The 18,130-nt window shown below is 39.7% G+C and overlaps 1 protein-coding gene across 1 annotated transcript in view; it reads left to right on the forward strand.

The window, feature by feature from the left end:
- The window catches only part of epha4b (eph receptor A4b), a gene marked incomplete in the record, with an annotated part of 121,366 nt that overhangs the window by 92,845 nt on the left and 10,391 nt on the right, over nucleotides 1-18,130 (forward strand). Inside the window, 3 exon segments of the mRNA XM_037682299.1 lie at nucleotides 4,544-4,611; nucleotides 5,223-5,348; nucleotides 5,528-5,713. Of these exon segments, the coding sequence (XP_037538227.1) occupies nucleotides 4,544-4,611; nucleotides 5,223-5,348; nucleotides 5,528-5,713 (380 nt within the window).

The raw sequence follows: 18,130 nt of genomic DNA on the forward strand, positions 1-18,130 counted from the left end.
CAGTGAAGGAAGGGTGGGGGTGTTCAGACATGGGTTTTGCTGAGCCTATACGTGTGTGTGTGTGTGTGTTTGTGTGTGTGTCCCAGAGGGATTCTCACAGTTGGAGCAGAGGTGCGGCCCGTTCCCCATATGTTTTAAACACATGCCCCAGAGCGCTGAGTTCATATGAGTATAAGTCAAGGGGGTAATCATAGCCCCTTGGTGTCTGACTAGCTTGAGCTCAGCTGATAACCAGTTGGGACCTGACTCCCCCCCCTCTAATAAACATTAGGCCCCCTTGTCTTTATCCTCAGATACCAACAATCAGTCTTTGCTATAATGCACATGCGCCTGTGTGTGTGAGTATTCCCCAGACAGCAGACTGATGTCTGGGTTGTAACATTCAGCTGTGTAAAATCAACAGAAGGACTAAATGACTGAGATTTACTGAATTCAGTGGAAACACAGTTGCTTCATTTCTGCTACTCTTTCACATTTTTAGTTGCACTCTGTTTTGTCCTCATCTAATTTCTCTTCTATGTTTCTATCAAATATTTCCCCCTGTTCCTTTCGGTCGCTCTTTCACTTCTGTCCTCCTCCCTTCAGCTTTTTTCAAATCACGCACCACTAGCGCTTCAGATTCCCAGCTACTGATGGCCTGAATCAATTCATCATCTTGATGGACAGACATGCTGACTGGTGACCTTAAATAGTCCTCCGCTGCTTCAAATATATAAAATATAGAATTAAATTAAATTTCTGGACAAAGGGTCATCCGCCAAACAAACAGACAAACCCATTTCTCCTTCACCGTATTAGGAATTACGCAGTCTTCTGCTTCAAAGAGAGAGGGCAGGATGAATCATTACATGATATGGGGTTTTAGAGTTCATGCTTACTGTGTGTTTGTTTTCCACGTAATTTGAAGCAGATCAGTCAATATCAGAAGCAGTTTTATAGATAATTGAGGTAGAATCAGCATAAAGTTGTGGGCATACACCCTCAGAGTTATCACACAAACACACACACACACACACACACACACACACACGGGCATCAATCACCACTGTGAGGTCTGTAAAACTAAACAAGTTGAACACTTCCTCACAGCTGCACTGCAGGATTTAGATAATCAATTTGTCAATGCTTTGTATTGATCTGTGGTCTGACCCTCACCACAGGGTGTGTGCAAATATACACAGTGTGTATATGTGTGTGTGTGTTTGTGGGGAGGTGAAAAACACAGATGTATGTGTGTGTTTATGCAGGTGTGGATTTTCAGTCATAAAGAGCATGAACATCTCAACAAATTGAATCAAAGACAGTTATGTTTTTTTATTTATTTTATTGTTTCTTATCTGAGAAGTTTTCCTTCAAAATTAGGCGCAGATTAGTTTTGAGGACCATGGACAGTTCCAGAGGAGCACTTTAACACATCTATTACATGCATCCTCTTCTTTTGGATTTTCCCTATTCAGTGGTGCATCTTCCTCCATCTCGTTCACCTCTGCATCCATGTGGCCGTGACACATCTATTACATAAACTCACTTTTTAACAAAATATAGGACACAAAATTGCAGAGGAGAAATACATTAACTTACTGGTATGTATGCAGAAACAAAGATATGTTTTGTTTTTGTTTTGTCTTGTCAAACACCTCAATTTTTGGGTCAATGGTGAATCTGAATTTTCCATGTGCGCAGATGACACAGTCTTCTTATTTACAGTAATTACACAGGAAAGATGCTGAGTGGGTAGCTCTTAAGTGGTCATACTGAGAAAGTACCTATGATGTCTAACAGGGTTAAATCAGGTCATCTGGACGAATAAAAAAAAAAAAAACTTGTTGAAACATTTCATCTTTAATCCAAAAGACTTCATCAGTCTGAGGAGCTGCAACAATCTCAGTCTTATAAGTAGCACCTTCTCATGGTGGATCAACCAGTTTGCTGTTGGCATCCAAAACTAGCTGTTCACGTGATAAAGGATCAGCCTAGCAACCAATTGTTAGTGCTCTGATGGCCACTTGCTTCACAGAGGGCTGAGTGATACTAGCAATTACAGCATTGTAAGAAGGAGACAGTTGAACACGGAGACCTCTGCCCCTGTTTAATGATGGACGGTTTCTCTTCACAAAGATGACTTCGTTCACTCCTCTCTCAAATCATCGTTCCTCTCCACCAAGGATGTGAACATCTTCATCCCTGAAAGAGTGACCTCTGGCCTGGAGATGAGTGTAGACTGCAGAGTTCTGGCCTGATGATGTTGATCTTCTGTGCTGGGCCATCCTTTTGGCCAGTGGCTGTTTAGTTTCCCCAGTGTAAGACTGATCACAGCCCTCCTGACACTGAACAGCATACACAAAATTACTCTGTTTGTTCCGGGGGACTGGAGCTTTGGGATGGACCAGTCTTTACTATAATGTATTTTAGGGTTTGAAAGCCACTGGGACGTCATATTTAGAAAATAAATGTCTCAGTTTCTTTGAACTGAATTCGTCCAGAGGACCTGAATTAACTCTGTTAGATTTTTCTACCTGGATTATTGAGCGTACATCGGGACATCTGTGGTGTGTTTGAAAGCATTTGTATTGTCTTCACCCTAATATCACATCCTGTTGGTCTCAAGCAAGCCAGATAACTTTTAAACCAGACAGATAATTTTACAAACAAGTTTTTAAAGTACTGGATCAGATATGACATAAATAACATGGAATATAATATAATCAGTATCAGAAGTTGAGTTTTAATAATTTAATCATGTTCTCAGATGTCTGGCTTATCTTTCAATTAATTTATAATATGACACCTCGACTGCTGAAAACATTTGTACCACTTTGTTCAGATCAGATAACAAACCCTCCAGGCTGGCTACTCCGGCAGAGTGTGGGGTATCTTAAACAAAAGCATAGCTTGAAAAAGATCTGTCTTTTCATACAGGACAATTCATTTAGTAAATAAATTCTTATTTCGTCCTGTGTTTGTTGATCTTGATTTGGGTTTTAATGCATGTTATTTATTTATTTATGTTTGATATTTTTATTTTGTCTGTACACTTTATGTGAATTATGGTTTTACCTGCCACTGGACACTATGGATGGAAGTTAGTCAATGTCTAAATCCAGCACATGTTGCGTTTTCTCTTTTAAGATTATTGCTATGTAAATGAAAAGTAATGAAACTGAAAAACTTGTCACATTAAGGTACCTGGTTCTTCCACAGACATAGCTAGACACTGCACTGATTGGTAGTTATTACTGAAGTGAATCAGAATCAGAATAAACTTTATTATCACTGTACCAGGATACAGTGAAATTATGTTTGTGTGTTTCATGTTTCTCCGAAAGATGGGCAGAGTGCATGTTGCTGTTGCTAAAAAGCACCCACCCCCCTTATGCTTTATCAGAATACTTTTAGATAGAAAAAGGGTAAGAACCATAAAGATAGATAGTGGTATTACAAAAAAAATCTCTTCACATCTTGTCCTATCAGGATACGATTTGAGATATCAAAAAACTCTACCAGCAATTACATTCAAAACATGATTACATATGCATTTGATGTCAAGACGTTGAGATTTGTCCATGAGCACTTTCAGATAGGCCACAGTTCTGAATATGTTGTTTCAGCTAGCAGTTCTGATAAGACTTCACAGAAGTTTCCGGGGGGGGGGGGGGAGCAATAGATGAAGCTTTGTCCCTAGTTACCCATGTCCCAGGAGAAATTTGATTGCCGGCTCGTATCTGAGGCCAAACGGGGGAGTCAGATTTAGATAAGCCACAAATGTTGATTTTTCTTCAGGCAGACTTTTTTTTTCCTCGTCAGCCTAGAGTCCTGCTGGAACTTTATGGTCCAAAATGGCCAAATTTATGGATATCCATTCCACTGATCTGTGTTATGAGCCCTCTTCAAGGTCGATCCAAGCATGCTGACAAGTCCTAAGAGTCGCAGGTGGCATGTGATTCTCACAAATCACCTGCATCTTACGGTTTAGCTCATAAATCAGCTTATTTTGAGTACTCATAGCATGAACCAAACGTTCTCTGAAGCTTTGTCATGGCCAAAACTGCTGCCAAAGTCTTCTTCAAAAGTTGATAAAACAGAGCCCCGCCGATGCCAAAGAGCAGAACCCCTGCTATCATAAATCCAAATATATAAACACCTTCAGTGTACTTCTAAGACAGAACTGAGAGACACATCAGCTGACAAACTCTCCACGGATCTCTGATGTATCCCACAGTGTGAGTCTCAGCTGGACAAGAGGGTTCTCCAGGACCCTGTCATTTGTTGAATAGATTTTGTCGATTGCGTTGAAAGTCCAGCTCACCAGATCCATAATCGTATTTTTCTTTTGGGAGAAGTGTATCAAGAGCTTCAAACACACAGAGAGCAGAGCAGGAGGAAGGAGAACAGGGGGAGGGAGAGCAGGAGCATCCACCTTGAGCGAGAGTCAGATTAAAAAAAAAAAAAGTAGAGTCATGTTGCAAATGTATCCGATTCGTCATGAGGAATAAAATAATTTTTCACATGCAGGACTTTACAGCACCAACTTTTTTTTCCCCAGACACTGTGGATACATCAAAGCCAAGCAGGACCCTGACGAAGAGAAGATGCAATTCCAACACGGCCGAGGTACAGAAACAAACATCTTCACACACTCACAGACACAAGTGGAAACCTGATTGGCGTGACATTTGTTAACATGCCACACACCTGTGATGAATGCCTTTTTGTGTCTGTGGAGCTGCAAACAACAGACTCAGGGAGGAATACGTCAGTGTGACAATATTATAAAATGCACTGTGAAAGTGTTTATTTACATAAAACAAGCCTTCCTCTGTTAGCATGAATTGAGGTTATCCTACCTGCGTAAGAGACAATACTGCACAACTTTATATTTGCAGATTTTTGAGCTAAAAAGACTAGCTCTTTGTTTGTAATGCTTTATATAAGAGTATTTTGCTAAGCAAACCTCCTTATGGGTTCCTGTTAGAAATATGACTCATTTTGACACCATTTCCAACAAAGCGTATCATTATGTAACTCTTTGTTGTCACTCAAATGAAGCACCTACACTGAAGATTCAATTTACCTATAAATGTACTCACAGTTTATATTTTTCATTAGACGTAAAGCATTTCCCTGCAGGTTATAGCAATAAAGTCCAGTACTAAGAAGACTTGGTCATATGTTTTAGAAATGAATGAGATTCTTTGACCATTTTCACCTTTTTACTCATGCAGTGAAGCTTCCAGGCAGCAGAACCTACATCCATCCTCACACCTACGAAGACCCTAACCAGGCCGTCCGAGACTTCGCCAAAGAGATAGATGCTTCCAACATTCGCATAGAGAGAGTCATTGGAGCAGGTAAGCTGGCAGTGCAAGAGCAGATAATTATTTAGAAGTGGGTTCAATGTTAATGCTTAAGGAAAAGTCGAATATCAGGCCAGTTTTCCCGCCCCCCATGTTTGACAAATTGTAAATCTGGGTCTATGACATTAATCAATTTTGTATACTCTTGATCTCTATTATGTCTTTGTGTGTAGGAGAGTTTGGGGAGGTGTGCAGTGGACGCCTGCGTGTGCAAGGGAAGAGGGAGATCTACGTTGCCATCAAGAGTCTGAAGGCAGGATATTCTGACAAACAGAGGAGGGACTTCTTATCCGAGGCCTCCATCATGGGACAGTTCGACCACCCCAACATCATCAGGCTGGAGGGTGTTGTCACAAAATGTGAGTAAACACAAATTGTGACACAACGCTGCTTGTTGAGTCACTTCCTTCTCTTACTTTCTCTTCCTTTGTGTGTGAATGTGTTTGGGGGAGCATCTGTTTCGCACATACCTGTTTGAAACAAAGTAACGATGGTGTTGATGTAAATAAAAGCTGACCCTGGATCAGATAAAAGCTCCATTACCATGGTAACGCAGCGGTGACGCACGTGATGCAACTGTCCACCTCTCAAACGGCCACTTGTTTACTTCACATGATTGTGTTTGGGCAATTAGGGCGAGCGTGTGTGGCTGGTGCAGGTGAGACAGACACAGGCCTGTTTCAACAAGATAACTGATTTGTTATCGCTGCTCTCTCCATCCATCCTGCTTTCATATCCCCATCTGACGCTCCTGCTTTCTCTCACAGTCAGTGTCTATCTAATCTTCTCGTTCAGTTACTCGCTGCTTTTCCTATTTTTTTGTTCAGTGTCTCCTTCGATTCCAGTCTCTGCTTTCCACCTTATCATTTTATTTCTTACTCTTTGTCATTCTCCTTCAGTGTCAGGGTATGGACACACTGAGCTGGTTATAGATTTAGGTGATCATCTTAACAGTTAACACGAGACTCCAGTTCAAAACCCTAAGACGCTTTAAGAATTACAAGGGAGCAAACGACACGCTTACTGAAAAGTAGCTCTATTATATACATATTCAATATATGTGCAATGCATTTCATATACATTTGTAGCAAACGTCAAGTATTTATGTGATAATGCAGAGCAGATATTGATAGACCATACCCTGTTATCATCACTTTGTTTATGTCATCATCACCTTCCTGCTTGTATAAGTATCATGAAGGACAGGTCAAGAACTGCATGTTGGTAAAATTAAAAAGACGTTTAAGATCTGTCCATTTGGGGAAAATAACTAAAAACATTTACCATGTTTTTCGCTGTATAAGTTGCAGTTTTTTGCATACAATAGCATGCCTGCAACTTATACAGAGAAGTGACATATTTATGTGGTTTTTTTGCCATATTTATAACCTAATTTTTGGCTGAGATCTGACAATTTCATTCATTCTTACATGGAAAATATTGAACACTACCATTTTCAGCCGCTAGAGGGCATTCAACTTATATGGCAAGCCAAGTGTCTCATTAATATGTAAAAGTGGCCATTAATGAGATACTTTGCTTGACACAGAGGCCACCTTCTTCTTGCTCCAGAACTCCTGGAGCAAATGTCATATCAGCTGCATTTCGCCGCCCAGACAAAATGCAGCTGATATGGCCATTAAAGTGTATTTTTTTAAGGGAAAGTTCAACTGAGACACACCTTTACTATAATGTCAAGCAAACAAAAAAATGTTTTTAGGTGGTTATCTTGTTAAATTTCAAAGAAATGCACAGCGAGTCGTCCCTTCTGCGCTTTCCTGTGAAACGGCTTTTGAAATGCAGCTGATTTGATCGGCAAAGTGCACTTATTGAGGAAAAGTTAGACTGAGACACACCTTTGCTATAATTGTTTTTAAATGTTAATCTTGTTAAATTCTTGTTAAAGTCCTCCCGTGCACATTCCCGCAACTGGCATTAGGCAACCATTTGATTTTTAACACAACACCGGCCCACATTTCTGGGTTGTCAGGAGTGATGCATAACAAACGTGACGCGTCAGCGATGACACATAATAGATGCAACTTACATGGTGAAGCAACGTATGTTTGTTTTTTTTCACTTTATGAGACATATTTGGACTGATGCGACTTATACGATGGTGCAACGTGTACGGCGGCAAGTACGGTACCTAATACCCAAACTTAGAATTATACAATTGTTGTTAAAACTACAGACAATCTGGAAAATTGGTTTCTCATGTACGTATCAACCGATCTCCCAAAATTAACGAAATCGGGGCCGATGGCCGATTTACCGGTTCACTCCTAAATCAAACCAGTTGCAGAACTGAGTAGCTACAATGTTAGCATGCTTCTTACACTATGACATTTTAGTGTTCAAGATCTAAAAGCATTATATACAAATATTAATCTGTCAACGGGTCTAAATATTACTTTTAATTTACCAGTACTTCAGAGTCTTATAAAAGTAGCCCTTATGAGATATGTAAAAATCCACATTGTGTTTGCTTTTCCTGCTAGTAGACAGAAAGCTAAAAAAAAAGGTGTCACCCATAATAAGTAGCACTTGTGCGAACACACCCAGTTGTATTATGTTAATAAGGATGTAGTCTTGTGTTTCTTCCTCCTCCCCCCACCACCCACATTTCCTGCGACTCGGCTGCACCTCTCTGTCATTCTTCTGATCTGACATCTTGTTATGCAGAAATTTGTGAGAGATCTACGAACAAACAAAAAATGGGAAGGATTGAGGCGGTGCAGAAAACTGAATTTCAAACACGCAAACAGACAAATGATGCTTTTGCCCACATCATTCTCCAGGCTGCCACACACACAGAACGCTCTACAGCGTCTAGACTAAGCAACAAAAGAGCAAGTGCACAGACGCAACTATCATGAATATTAAAATAATTAGGGAAAGTTAATTGGGTGTTATTTTACGCTCATAAATATTCAACAGCCTAGGTTATGAATGACACCCCACTTCATTCCTTATTAAATCATTCCTATTGTTTCTCTCTTCTCTTTTCTTTTCCCGGGGATGTTTGAGAGACATGCAACATGCAGATGTGTAATTACGACACCGTCTTGTGAAAAAGTCACAAATATGGATTTGAGAATGAATCCAATAATTAGTGAGTTTACTGACAGAGAAATGACACGGTTGGAGGTGGAACAGCTAAATATCTGAAAAATGACCTATCAAGTAATTTCTTTCACTCTAATTAAGTCACCTTCATTCTGTTGTATACTGTAAGTACAATAATTATGATTATATCCAGTATTTAGATATGTACAGAGTACTTGTCTTTTTTCCAAACATCTCTTTCTCTCGCTTCTCACCTGCCTTCATGGCACATTGAAGAGCTGATAAAGCCCTGCAGAAACAAATCTCACTAGCAGAGCAGTAATTTCACAGGTCACAGCCCTGAGTGTGTTATGTGCGAGCAAGGGGGTGAGAGTTGAGATGGGTCAATAATTCCTTCAGGGCTCCCCCCACCCCTCTTCGCCACCAGCTGGTCCTTTCACACTACCCTCAGTCTAATCAGACGGGCTGACCTGATTGCTCCGGACTCAGGTGCGCTGGATTGGTTTGTGTAGGTGTAAGCAGAAGTGGACGCAGACGTAGGATCGGTTTAAGTGGGACTCGGAGTAATTGCTTTTCTGCAGTGGTAGGAGTAGAAGCAACTTGAAAACTGCTTCGGCAATAGCTGAAAACGCTAAAGTGCTGTGGTAAACAGTAAAATGAATTTTGCTTTCCTTCAAGGATCTGATCCAACAAATGGCATCGATATAAATACGAAGACGAGTGGTCAACTTATCCAACTAGTCTCACCAGTAAAATATCTTGTTTAAAAAGTGTTAACTTTGTAAGCTTGCTTACATTCATATTAATTTGACTATTTACGATTTCATGCTGCAAGTAGTTTATCGCACTTTAATTTTCTCCTTAAGTTATAGTGTAAACGTTTAGTCTCAAATAGCATTCACAACCATCAAGCCTAGCTAATGGTAAATACAGAAATCCAGATTTTGGACAGAAATACATGATTATTGTCATCTTTTCGCAAAATTGTGTTTAACAAACTTTGACATACTCTTAAATGTTTAACGGTCAGGATCCTCTGGTAACTTCATGACCTTGAGGTTTATTTTTTATCCACTGGTGCCGTAGTTCATGAATCATTCAGTGGAAACAGTAATTCTGACTGCTTCTCCAGGATGATCAGTTTTATTGTTATAAATAACTGCCACCCTTTTGACGTTTTTATTTTAACTTGTTCAATTGTATTTAAAGGCATTGTTTAAATAGGTGTAATGTTTGTGTCATGAATCAGTGGACAACTCAGCCTGTGTTACAAATACTGAGGTAGCATTTGGTGTGGTAGTAGCTGAGAGTGATCCCTAACACATTCTCCAACACATCTTTGCCTAAAAATTTGGTTTTGATCATTGGTATAAACCCTATTTGTTTGTTAGCTAAATATCTCCTGAACCACTGATTTTAATGAAACTTACAATAATAAATCTTGGGCTTTGAAACAGATTCAATTATGGAGGCACTGCAATCCAAGATGGTAGCCACAGAATGTCAACTTTAGCCAACACTCAAATGACTAATTCAGTCAGTTTTACAGATATGGAGCTAAAGGTTGGTATAGCAGTAGCTGAGAGTAATCCTTAACACATACTCAGAGTGCTTTCTATTACACAACTTAGCTTAAAACTTTGGCATGCCCTTTACCTGTCAACACTGTCTGTTAGCAAAATATCTCTTGAACGGTTACATGAATTTTAAATACATTTTCACGTCCTAATCAATGTTTGTGCATCTGTAACTGATTGACCGTTGGAGTCAAATGTTTTGAATGCGTAAAAGATTCACAATATTGTGATCCATTTTTCTTCTGTACATTTTTCAGCGCGTAGCTCGTTCCACAACTTTTGTGCTATTTCACATCTATCAAAACGTTCAGCTCATTCAGGTCACTCCTGGTATGGTGAGCAATTATTATTTTTGAAATATTTATTATGATTGACTTTTTCTGCATTGTTTTTCTCACTGGAAATTAATCGCGTTCTTCAAACTCTTTGTGCTCTTTAATACCTTTTACTTCTCATTTCAGCTTTTGTTCTGGTTCAGCTTTTTGTGTTAATTTCAACTTCTTTCTGCTAATTTCAGCTTTTTAAAAAAAAAAATTCAGCTTCTTTCTGCTAATTTTAGCTTTTTTCATTATTTTTTAATCCATTCATCCATTCTGTTTACTCTTTTTGTCCTTTTTGGGTCATGGCGGTCTCTGGTGCCCATATCCAGCAGTCACTGTGCGAGAGACAGGGACTCCCTGGACAGGTCTTCAGTCCTTCACAGGGACACATAGAGACAAACGAGACAAACAACCATTCACTCAGTCACTCACACCTATGGACAATTTAGAGTTACCAATCAAACTAACATGCATTTTCAACATCTTTTTTGTTGATCTCAGTTTCCTTTTTGCCTTTTCTGTTTTATTTTTAATTATTATTTTTTTATTTTGCTAAATTTCACTTATTTCTGCTCATTTCAGTTTCTTTCTTTGCTCACTTCAAATTTTTTTGTAATCTATTCAGCCTCTCTCGGAATATTTCATCTCATTTTGCGCATTTCTTCCCTTTTCAGCTTTTCCTATAAATTTCAGCTATTTGTTGCTGCTTTTTCGTTTTAATTTCCTGCTTTCAGCAAATGTCAGCTGTTCAAGTTAAACTCGCTTTGACAGTTTAGAGATGTAACCTTTTCAACCTACTTTCAACTTCTTGAACTTTCAGCAGGTTTCAGCAAAAGTCATTCAGCAATAAGCATTTGCACTGCATTTTCACAGGAAATGATATTTCTCTAGTTCTAGATGGCTTCCACAGCCAATCAAACCTTGCCAATGCAGAAATTGTTGTATTTTATGTAAAATTATAGATAATGTGGTCAAGTTTATGTGATAGTAGCTAAAAGTCATCCCCCCCCCCCCCCCCCCCCACCACACACACACACACACACACACACACTAACATATGTTAAATGCAGTGGTGGACAGTAACGAAGTATATTTACTTGAGTATTTGTGTTTTTGGGAACTTATGATTTTCACTCAGCTACATTTAAAAGACAAGTATTGTACTTTCGACTCCACTAGATTTCTAGGAAGCTTCTTGTTACTTGTTCCTTTTGGCTCAGCTTTGTAATCCACTGTTGCTGTTTTTCTTTCCTTAAATGCAGTTGTCCAGTTGTTGATTCAGGTATTATGCTCGATTCATCTGTGCAGAACATTCATTGTTTTCTAAGCCTCTATGTTAAGTATGGCAGTACTTTCAGTAATCAGTGTTACTGTTTCCTGTCCTGTGTTAAGTTGTTGCTGTCAATATATGCACTTTTACAGACAAACAATGCGGTGTATGAATACTGAAGCTGAGGAAAAGACTAAATATTCATCATCTTTTAGGGTTTCCATGACTTTCCACAAACATGTAAAATGCAGGGAAGATATTATTTGTGGTTTACAGGTTTTATTAGGGCATGTGGTGTTACAGTGGTTCTACATCATCATGTGGTTTCAGAGAGTTACAAAGTTCTGTAAAATCACTGAAAACAGTACAGCAATGTACTAATACAATAAAATATCATTTGTACTTTTAAATACTTGTGTTTTTTTAAATGCATGTACTTTTGAATACTTGAGTATTTTCAAAAGTAAGTACTTCAGTACTTTAACTTGAGTAAACTTTTGACTGAGCAACTTTTACTTGTAGTTGAGTAAGATTTGATCATGAGTATCAATATTTTTACTTAAGCACTAGAATTGAATACTTAGTCCACCACTGGTTAAATGTGGCTATGGTGGACATTTTGAATTAAAACCCTTCTGATGAATGGCAGTGATCAATGTGCATTTGTTCAAGGGATGCTAGACCTGTATTTAATCCAGTTTTAATCTGTATTTAAAACTGTTTTTACTTTTATGTTGCTAATAACTCTTCTGGGGATGTGCATTGCAACTTAGTTACGGCTACAAATGTTATGGGGTACAGTTGTTAATACTTAACCATTGTCTCTATTTAAACAGCAATAAATGGAATTCAATAAATGTGATTTTTAAAAAAGTTGGGTGATCAACATGTCTGCAACAGTATTAGGAGCTGTACTGAATGGACTGATACCAATGAGCTGTGATAGTGAATGGTTGTTGTGCAACTAGTTACTGATGGTTATAGTGTTGTAATCCTGTGATGTTTATATGTGAGTGTGTATTTGGGACCTATGAATTTTCCGGTTTCAATCATTTTCCTGAGTGTGCATGTGGGTGGGACAGTGTTTTCTGCTTAAACCCCCCTTAAGCCTTCATCCTCCGCCATGTGTAGCTCTAATAACCTACTCCGCTGTCTGTCGCCTGATTGTTGCCATTGTCATGCTAATTAGAGCGCCGAGTGCAGGAAACGGGGGGAAAAAATAGATCAGAAAAGTGCAGCAATCTGTCTCCATCCACCTCTCCATCTCCTCATCTTCCCTTTATCCATCAGTCCTTTATGTGTTTTACATTCGCTGCAACAATCAGCTCATTTGGAAAACCCTCAATTACGGAACTCACTCTCATCTGACACACAAACGCACTCGCACACGCACGCACACTCATTAAAGGTCTGCTCTACAAAGGTGCTATTAAAACTGGCAAAGCCATGTTTTCCAGGCGCCTTCTGTTTGAAGAAACTGGTGATTAGTTTGTACTGCGTGTCTTTGTGCTGTGAACAATGAGCGCTTCAATATTTCCTGTCAGAGTGTTTAAAAGTCTTTGTGTCTAGAGTGCGCATGCAGATGTGAAGATCAGACAGTGCAGAGAGGGAACGGGACGGAGGAAGAGGCGACGACGGGATGGAGGGAATACGAGGGCCGTGGTTGGGTGAGATAAGATACAAGAGGGAGGAATCGAGAAAAGATGGAGCTTGAGAAAGGATGAGAGGCGGCACGAGACCGAGAGGAGAGACAAACATGAGGAAATGAGAGGATGAGAGAGAGCGAAGAGGAGGGCAGGAGTAGAGGTGAAGAGAGGAGAGGAGATAAGGTTATTGAGTTTCTGTCTGTCTGTTTCTCTGCACCCCCTCAACCTCACATGGTGCTTCCCAGAACAGAGATCTGTCCTGTGTTAAAAGCTTTGTATCATTTAGTCCAGACCCTTAACATTAATCAATACAGCAGTTATTTCATTTTCTCGTTTGGACCGTGGGTCGCCTCATTCAATAACACAGTAATGTGGCCCACTGGCACACACACACATCATAATATGATTGTCCCGATGTACACAGAGTCTATCACTTTCATTTACGCTTGCACCAGCGCACACAAAAACATCCTCTCACAGTGTCCGTTACTGGTCGGGCTGTCTCACAAGTTTCTGTTACACACATGAACAAGTGATTTATCAATGATCTGAACAAAATCATCACAAATGCAACTTTTTTTTTTGGGGGGGGGGGGGTTATGAAGTGCTGCATAAAGAGGTTATTCGGGTCCACTTCATAACAAAGTCTAACTGGCACGACATCACACATTCACTGGGAGGTGCTTTGCTTTAGCACCACAACTGGCTGTGGCATTTTTGAATGAGATCAAAGGCAATTAAATGAAAATTGAACTAAATTGATATGAATGTAATTAGTTGATGATTTGTTTTATAGAGGGAACTGAGAAGCAAATGTTTGATAAAAGGAGAGATCTGTGACGTCCTGGAGCTGCTCTGTCCTATCAGTGTGTGTGTGTGTGATACAGCTGCTCATGCTTTATTGTGTCTTCCTGCGTGAGTGTGTTTGTCCTAGCACCACGCACATTTAAAAAGATAATATACAGCATATCTGGATGCTTATAACACTAACTTGTGTTGTTGTTTGGAGTTGCGGGAACGATTCTGGGTCGGTGCTTGATTTGTAAACCAAACGATGCCGGAACGCAAATAGTGGTGTGAAACCAAGTTTCACTGAAGCTAATACTGATACCAGAACACACACACAACACAACGCTTAGGTGCACAAACATCAAAATACCAAACCAATTCATATTTATAATTTACTTTTAAACACTTTATGTGTGATTTATAAGTGTTGCCTATTAAGCGAAGGACAATTTCTTACCTTACTTAAAACGCTTTGCTTCTCTCGTGCATCCTTACACACACCCCCACCCAAGGGACATTTCACTGAAGGAAAAGTTGAGATCACCGATTGGTCAGTTGCCGACGAGCCCACTGAATTGACTGACAGGTGGCACTGAGGATCCAACTTGTGCAACAAAAAAAAAGTCATATATTTTACTGGTGTCGTGGTTTATTCTATATTTATCCCAAATTTATTCAATACCGTACTTGCCGCCATGTACGTCGCCTATCTGTATAAGTCGCATCAGTCCAAATATGTCTAAAAAAGTAGAGAAAAAAAACATAAATATGTTGCTTCATCATATAAGTTGCATCTATTATGCATCACAGTTCACGTGTCGTGTTTGTCATGCGTCACCGCTGATAACCCGGAAACGTGGGCCGGTGTTGTGCCAAAAATCGGTTGTCTGCCAAATGGTGGCTGCGGGAGCGTACGCGGGAGGACTTTAACAAGAACTTAACAAGATTAACGTTTAAAAACAATTATTTGTTTCCTCAAAATTATTGTAAAGGTGTGTCTCAGTTGAACTTTTCCTTAATAAATGCACTTTTACAGTCAAATCAGCTGCGTTTCACCTAGGCAGCGAAGCAAAATGCAGTTGATTTGACGTTTGCTACAGGAGTTCCGGAGCAAGACGAAGGTGGCCTGTATGGCAAGCCAAGTGTCTCTTTAATAACCACTTTTACTTATTAATGAGACACTTGGCTTGCCATATTAGTCGAAGGCCATCTAGTGGCTGAAAATGGTAGTGTTCAATATTTTCCATATCAGAATGAATAAAATTGTCAGATCTCATCCAAAAATTGGGTTATAAATATGAGGAAAAAAACATAAATACGTCACTTTGCTGTATAAGTCACAGGCATGCTAATTTATGCAAAAAACTGCGACTTATGCAGCAAAAATTATGGTATTTTGGTGAATCTTGTGATGTGATTCTGTCTTGGTCTCTGTTCTCATTGGTCCTTACATCTGGGTATAGCCACAATCATCACAAATCTAAGGTTTGAGAACAAAGCTTCCTTACATAACTTGAGAGTTACCAGATCCAAGCAAACTGTTACCGGAATACACTGTGTCAAAATATGAGAATTTCCGGATCCTGATCCAGCAGGATCCAGCTCAAATTAAGCCCTGGGTGCAGGCTAATGGCTAAGTGAGGATAGCATCAGTACACACCCGACTCACATGCTCCTCTTAGCTGAGACAACAGAATAAACGTGTTTCATTGTGCTTCCTTCTTGACCGCCTTCCTTCAACCACCTTGAACCTGAAGGCAATATTCTCCTTCTTAGTGCAGACCCCCCTGCACACTCACACACACACATAACACACACATGCCTTACACATTCACAAACTCACACTCATAATTGGTTTTTCAGGGTAGTTTTTTATGAGCCTTTTTTCCATTTCATGGCTGTCTACTTTATAGAACGCTACATTTACATGCACGGATGGCTCTCACCAAAAAACATACATGCATTCACATTTACAAGGTCCATAATCATAAACACAACTTCCAGCATGTCACTCTGCTCATAAGAACAGAAAGTTGAGAAGACTTTGTCCGTTTTCATGTGAATCAGTTCCAGCAACTGTTTAATTTACGAAGGTGGCTGATCAACGTTCTATTTCTGTAAGGAGAGCAGAAATCAGCTGGTCAACTTTGTGTCATTTCTCGCCATGCACCACAGTCTGAAAACAGCACACACACACACACACACACACACACACACAGAGCCATACGCCACACACAACACACGCTCCGGGTGGAGATAAATGTGACCAGCAGTCTTCACCCCCAGCAGAAGAAAATCCAATTCTCTTTCACTTTTATCCCTGAGACTAATGTTGCTGTCAAAGAAGACACCACCACTAGAGACCAGGCGACTGTTTGTGTGTGTGTGCACGTGCACGTGTGTGTGTGTGTGTGTGTGTGTGTTTTTGCTGAAGTGAGCTAGTGAATTCATTTAGGCTGATGTATTGCTGTCTTTACCTACAATCTTACTGTAGGCCTTGGTGGTGTTGTTCCTGTCTATCATGACAGGCTTGTGAACCCCCTTTGCCCACCAGTCCACCTCCTCTTCCGTCTTTTCTTCTCTTGTTTTTTTCCTTTCATGTCTCTTTCTTTTAAACCACTTCCCAAACTTCTTCCTCTTCATTCTTCACTTTCTGATGGTTCAGTTTTATCTACAGTTTGTTTTAACGTTTTGGGGCGGCTGTGGCTGAGTGGTTAGAGCAGTCATCCTCCAATGGGAGAGTTGGGGGTTTGATTCCACTAGCAGTCACATGTTGAAGTGTCCCTGGGCAAGAGAACCCCTCAATGTCGCCGATGTGTGTCCCATCGGTGTACGAATGTGATCAAGCACTGATTAGTCTTTGTACAGAAATAGTAAAGCGATGTATGAATGTGTAAATGAGGCACAGATTGTAGTGTAAAGTGCTTTGAGTATCTTGATAAGACAGAAAGGCGATATATAAATACAGTCCATTTACCATTTTTATATTTTGCTTTTTTTAAACTTTTTTTAAATGCTAATCACTTTATTCGTTCTTGCTTTGCGCATCAGTCTTTTATAATTTGTGTTTTATTGTGTGAATGCCGAGTCAGCATTTGCACAATTGTTTTCCTGCTTCTTTTTTGTTACTTTTTTATTTTAAGATTGTAACTTTCAGCGTACAATCATCTATTTTAACCATTCATATATCAACATGTTCATCTCATTCAGGATATTGTGGCTTTGTGAGATGTTTCTTGTAATTGTTGTACTTTATGAAAAGTTGAACTTCATTAACACTTATTTTTATGGAATTATATAAAATTCTCCACATTGACGAAGAACATTGTGATCTTTGAAATCTCCTTCAGCATGCTTGCTGCTTTTTAGCTTAAAGCTTCTGTTTTGCTGGTTTTAGCTTTGAGCTTTTGTTTTGATTATTTTAACTTTAAACTTCATTTATAAATTGCAGCAAGACGTCATTTAGCTCTCGGCATTCACACTCTATGTTTTCTTTACATTTCATTACAGTTATCATTCACAAACAGTTTTTTTTTTTTTTTTTTACTTTCAGTTTAATTCACAAAATAAATAAATAAATACAGGAAGTTGGGCTATTTAAAAAAAAACACTTTTCTGCATCTTTTTTTTTTTTTAGTTGTGTCATCTTTATCCTCCCCTTTGACCCCCCCCCCCCCCCCCTCCAGCATCACTGGGGTCTGATTTGGGAAATATGAACTATTCATCACTACTGACAGACTGTGTATATACATGGCCTGTGCGCACACACACACACATACGCACCATCATTTGTAACCACACACTGGGTGTTTGTTTGTGATTGGTGAAGCTTGACTGCAGGGGGGCTGGGGGTGGGGGGTATTAAGGGAGCAACCTGTAAAATGGGGACAACTGCTTTTTTTTTTGTGGGGGTGTGTGTGTGTACATGTGATTGCAGGTACTTTGTTAATCATTTGTAAGCCCCACCAGATGCCATGCAGGGGATCACAGGGCGCAGGCCTGTCAGTCAGTCAGTCAGCCTCTCCTTCATCACACACTAACACACACTCATGCAGGTGCAGGTGCACAGCGATCAAACCACAACCCCTTTCCCTTGAGGCTGATT

Source organism: Nematolebias whitei, chromosome 9 (assembly GCF_014905685.2).
Source record: "Nematolebias whitei isolate Nwh7 chromosome 9, NemWhi1, whole genome shotgun sequence".
Lineage (NCBI taxonomy): Eukaryota > Metazoa > Chordata > Actinopteri > Cyprinodontiformes > Rivulidae > Nematolebias > Nematolebias whitei.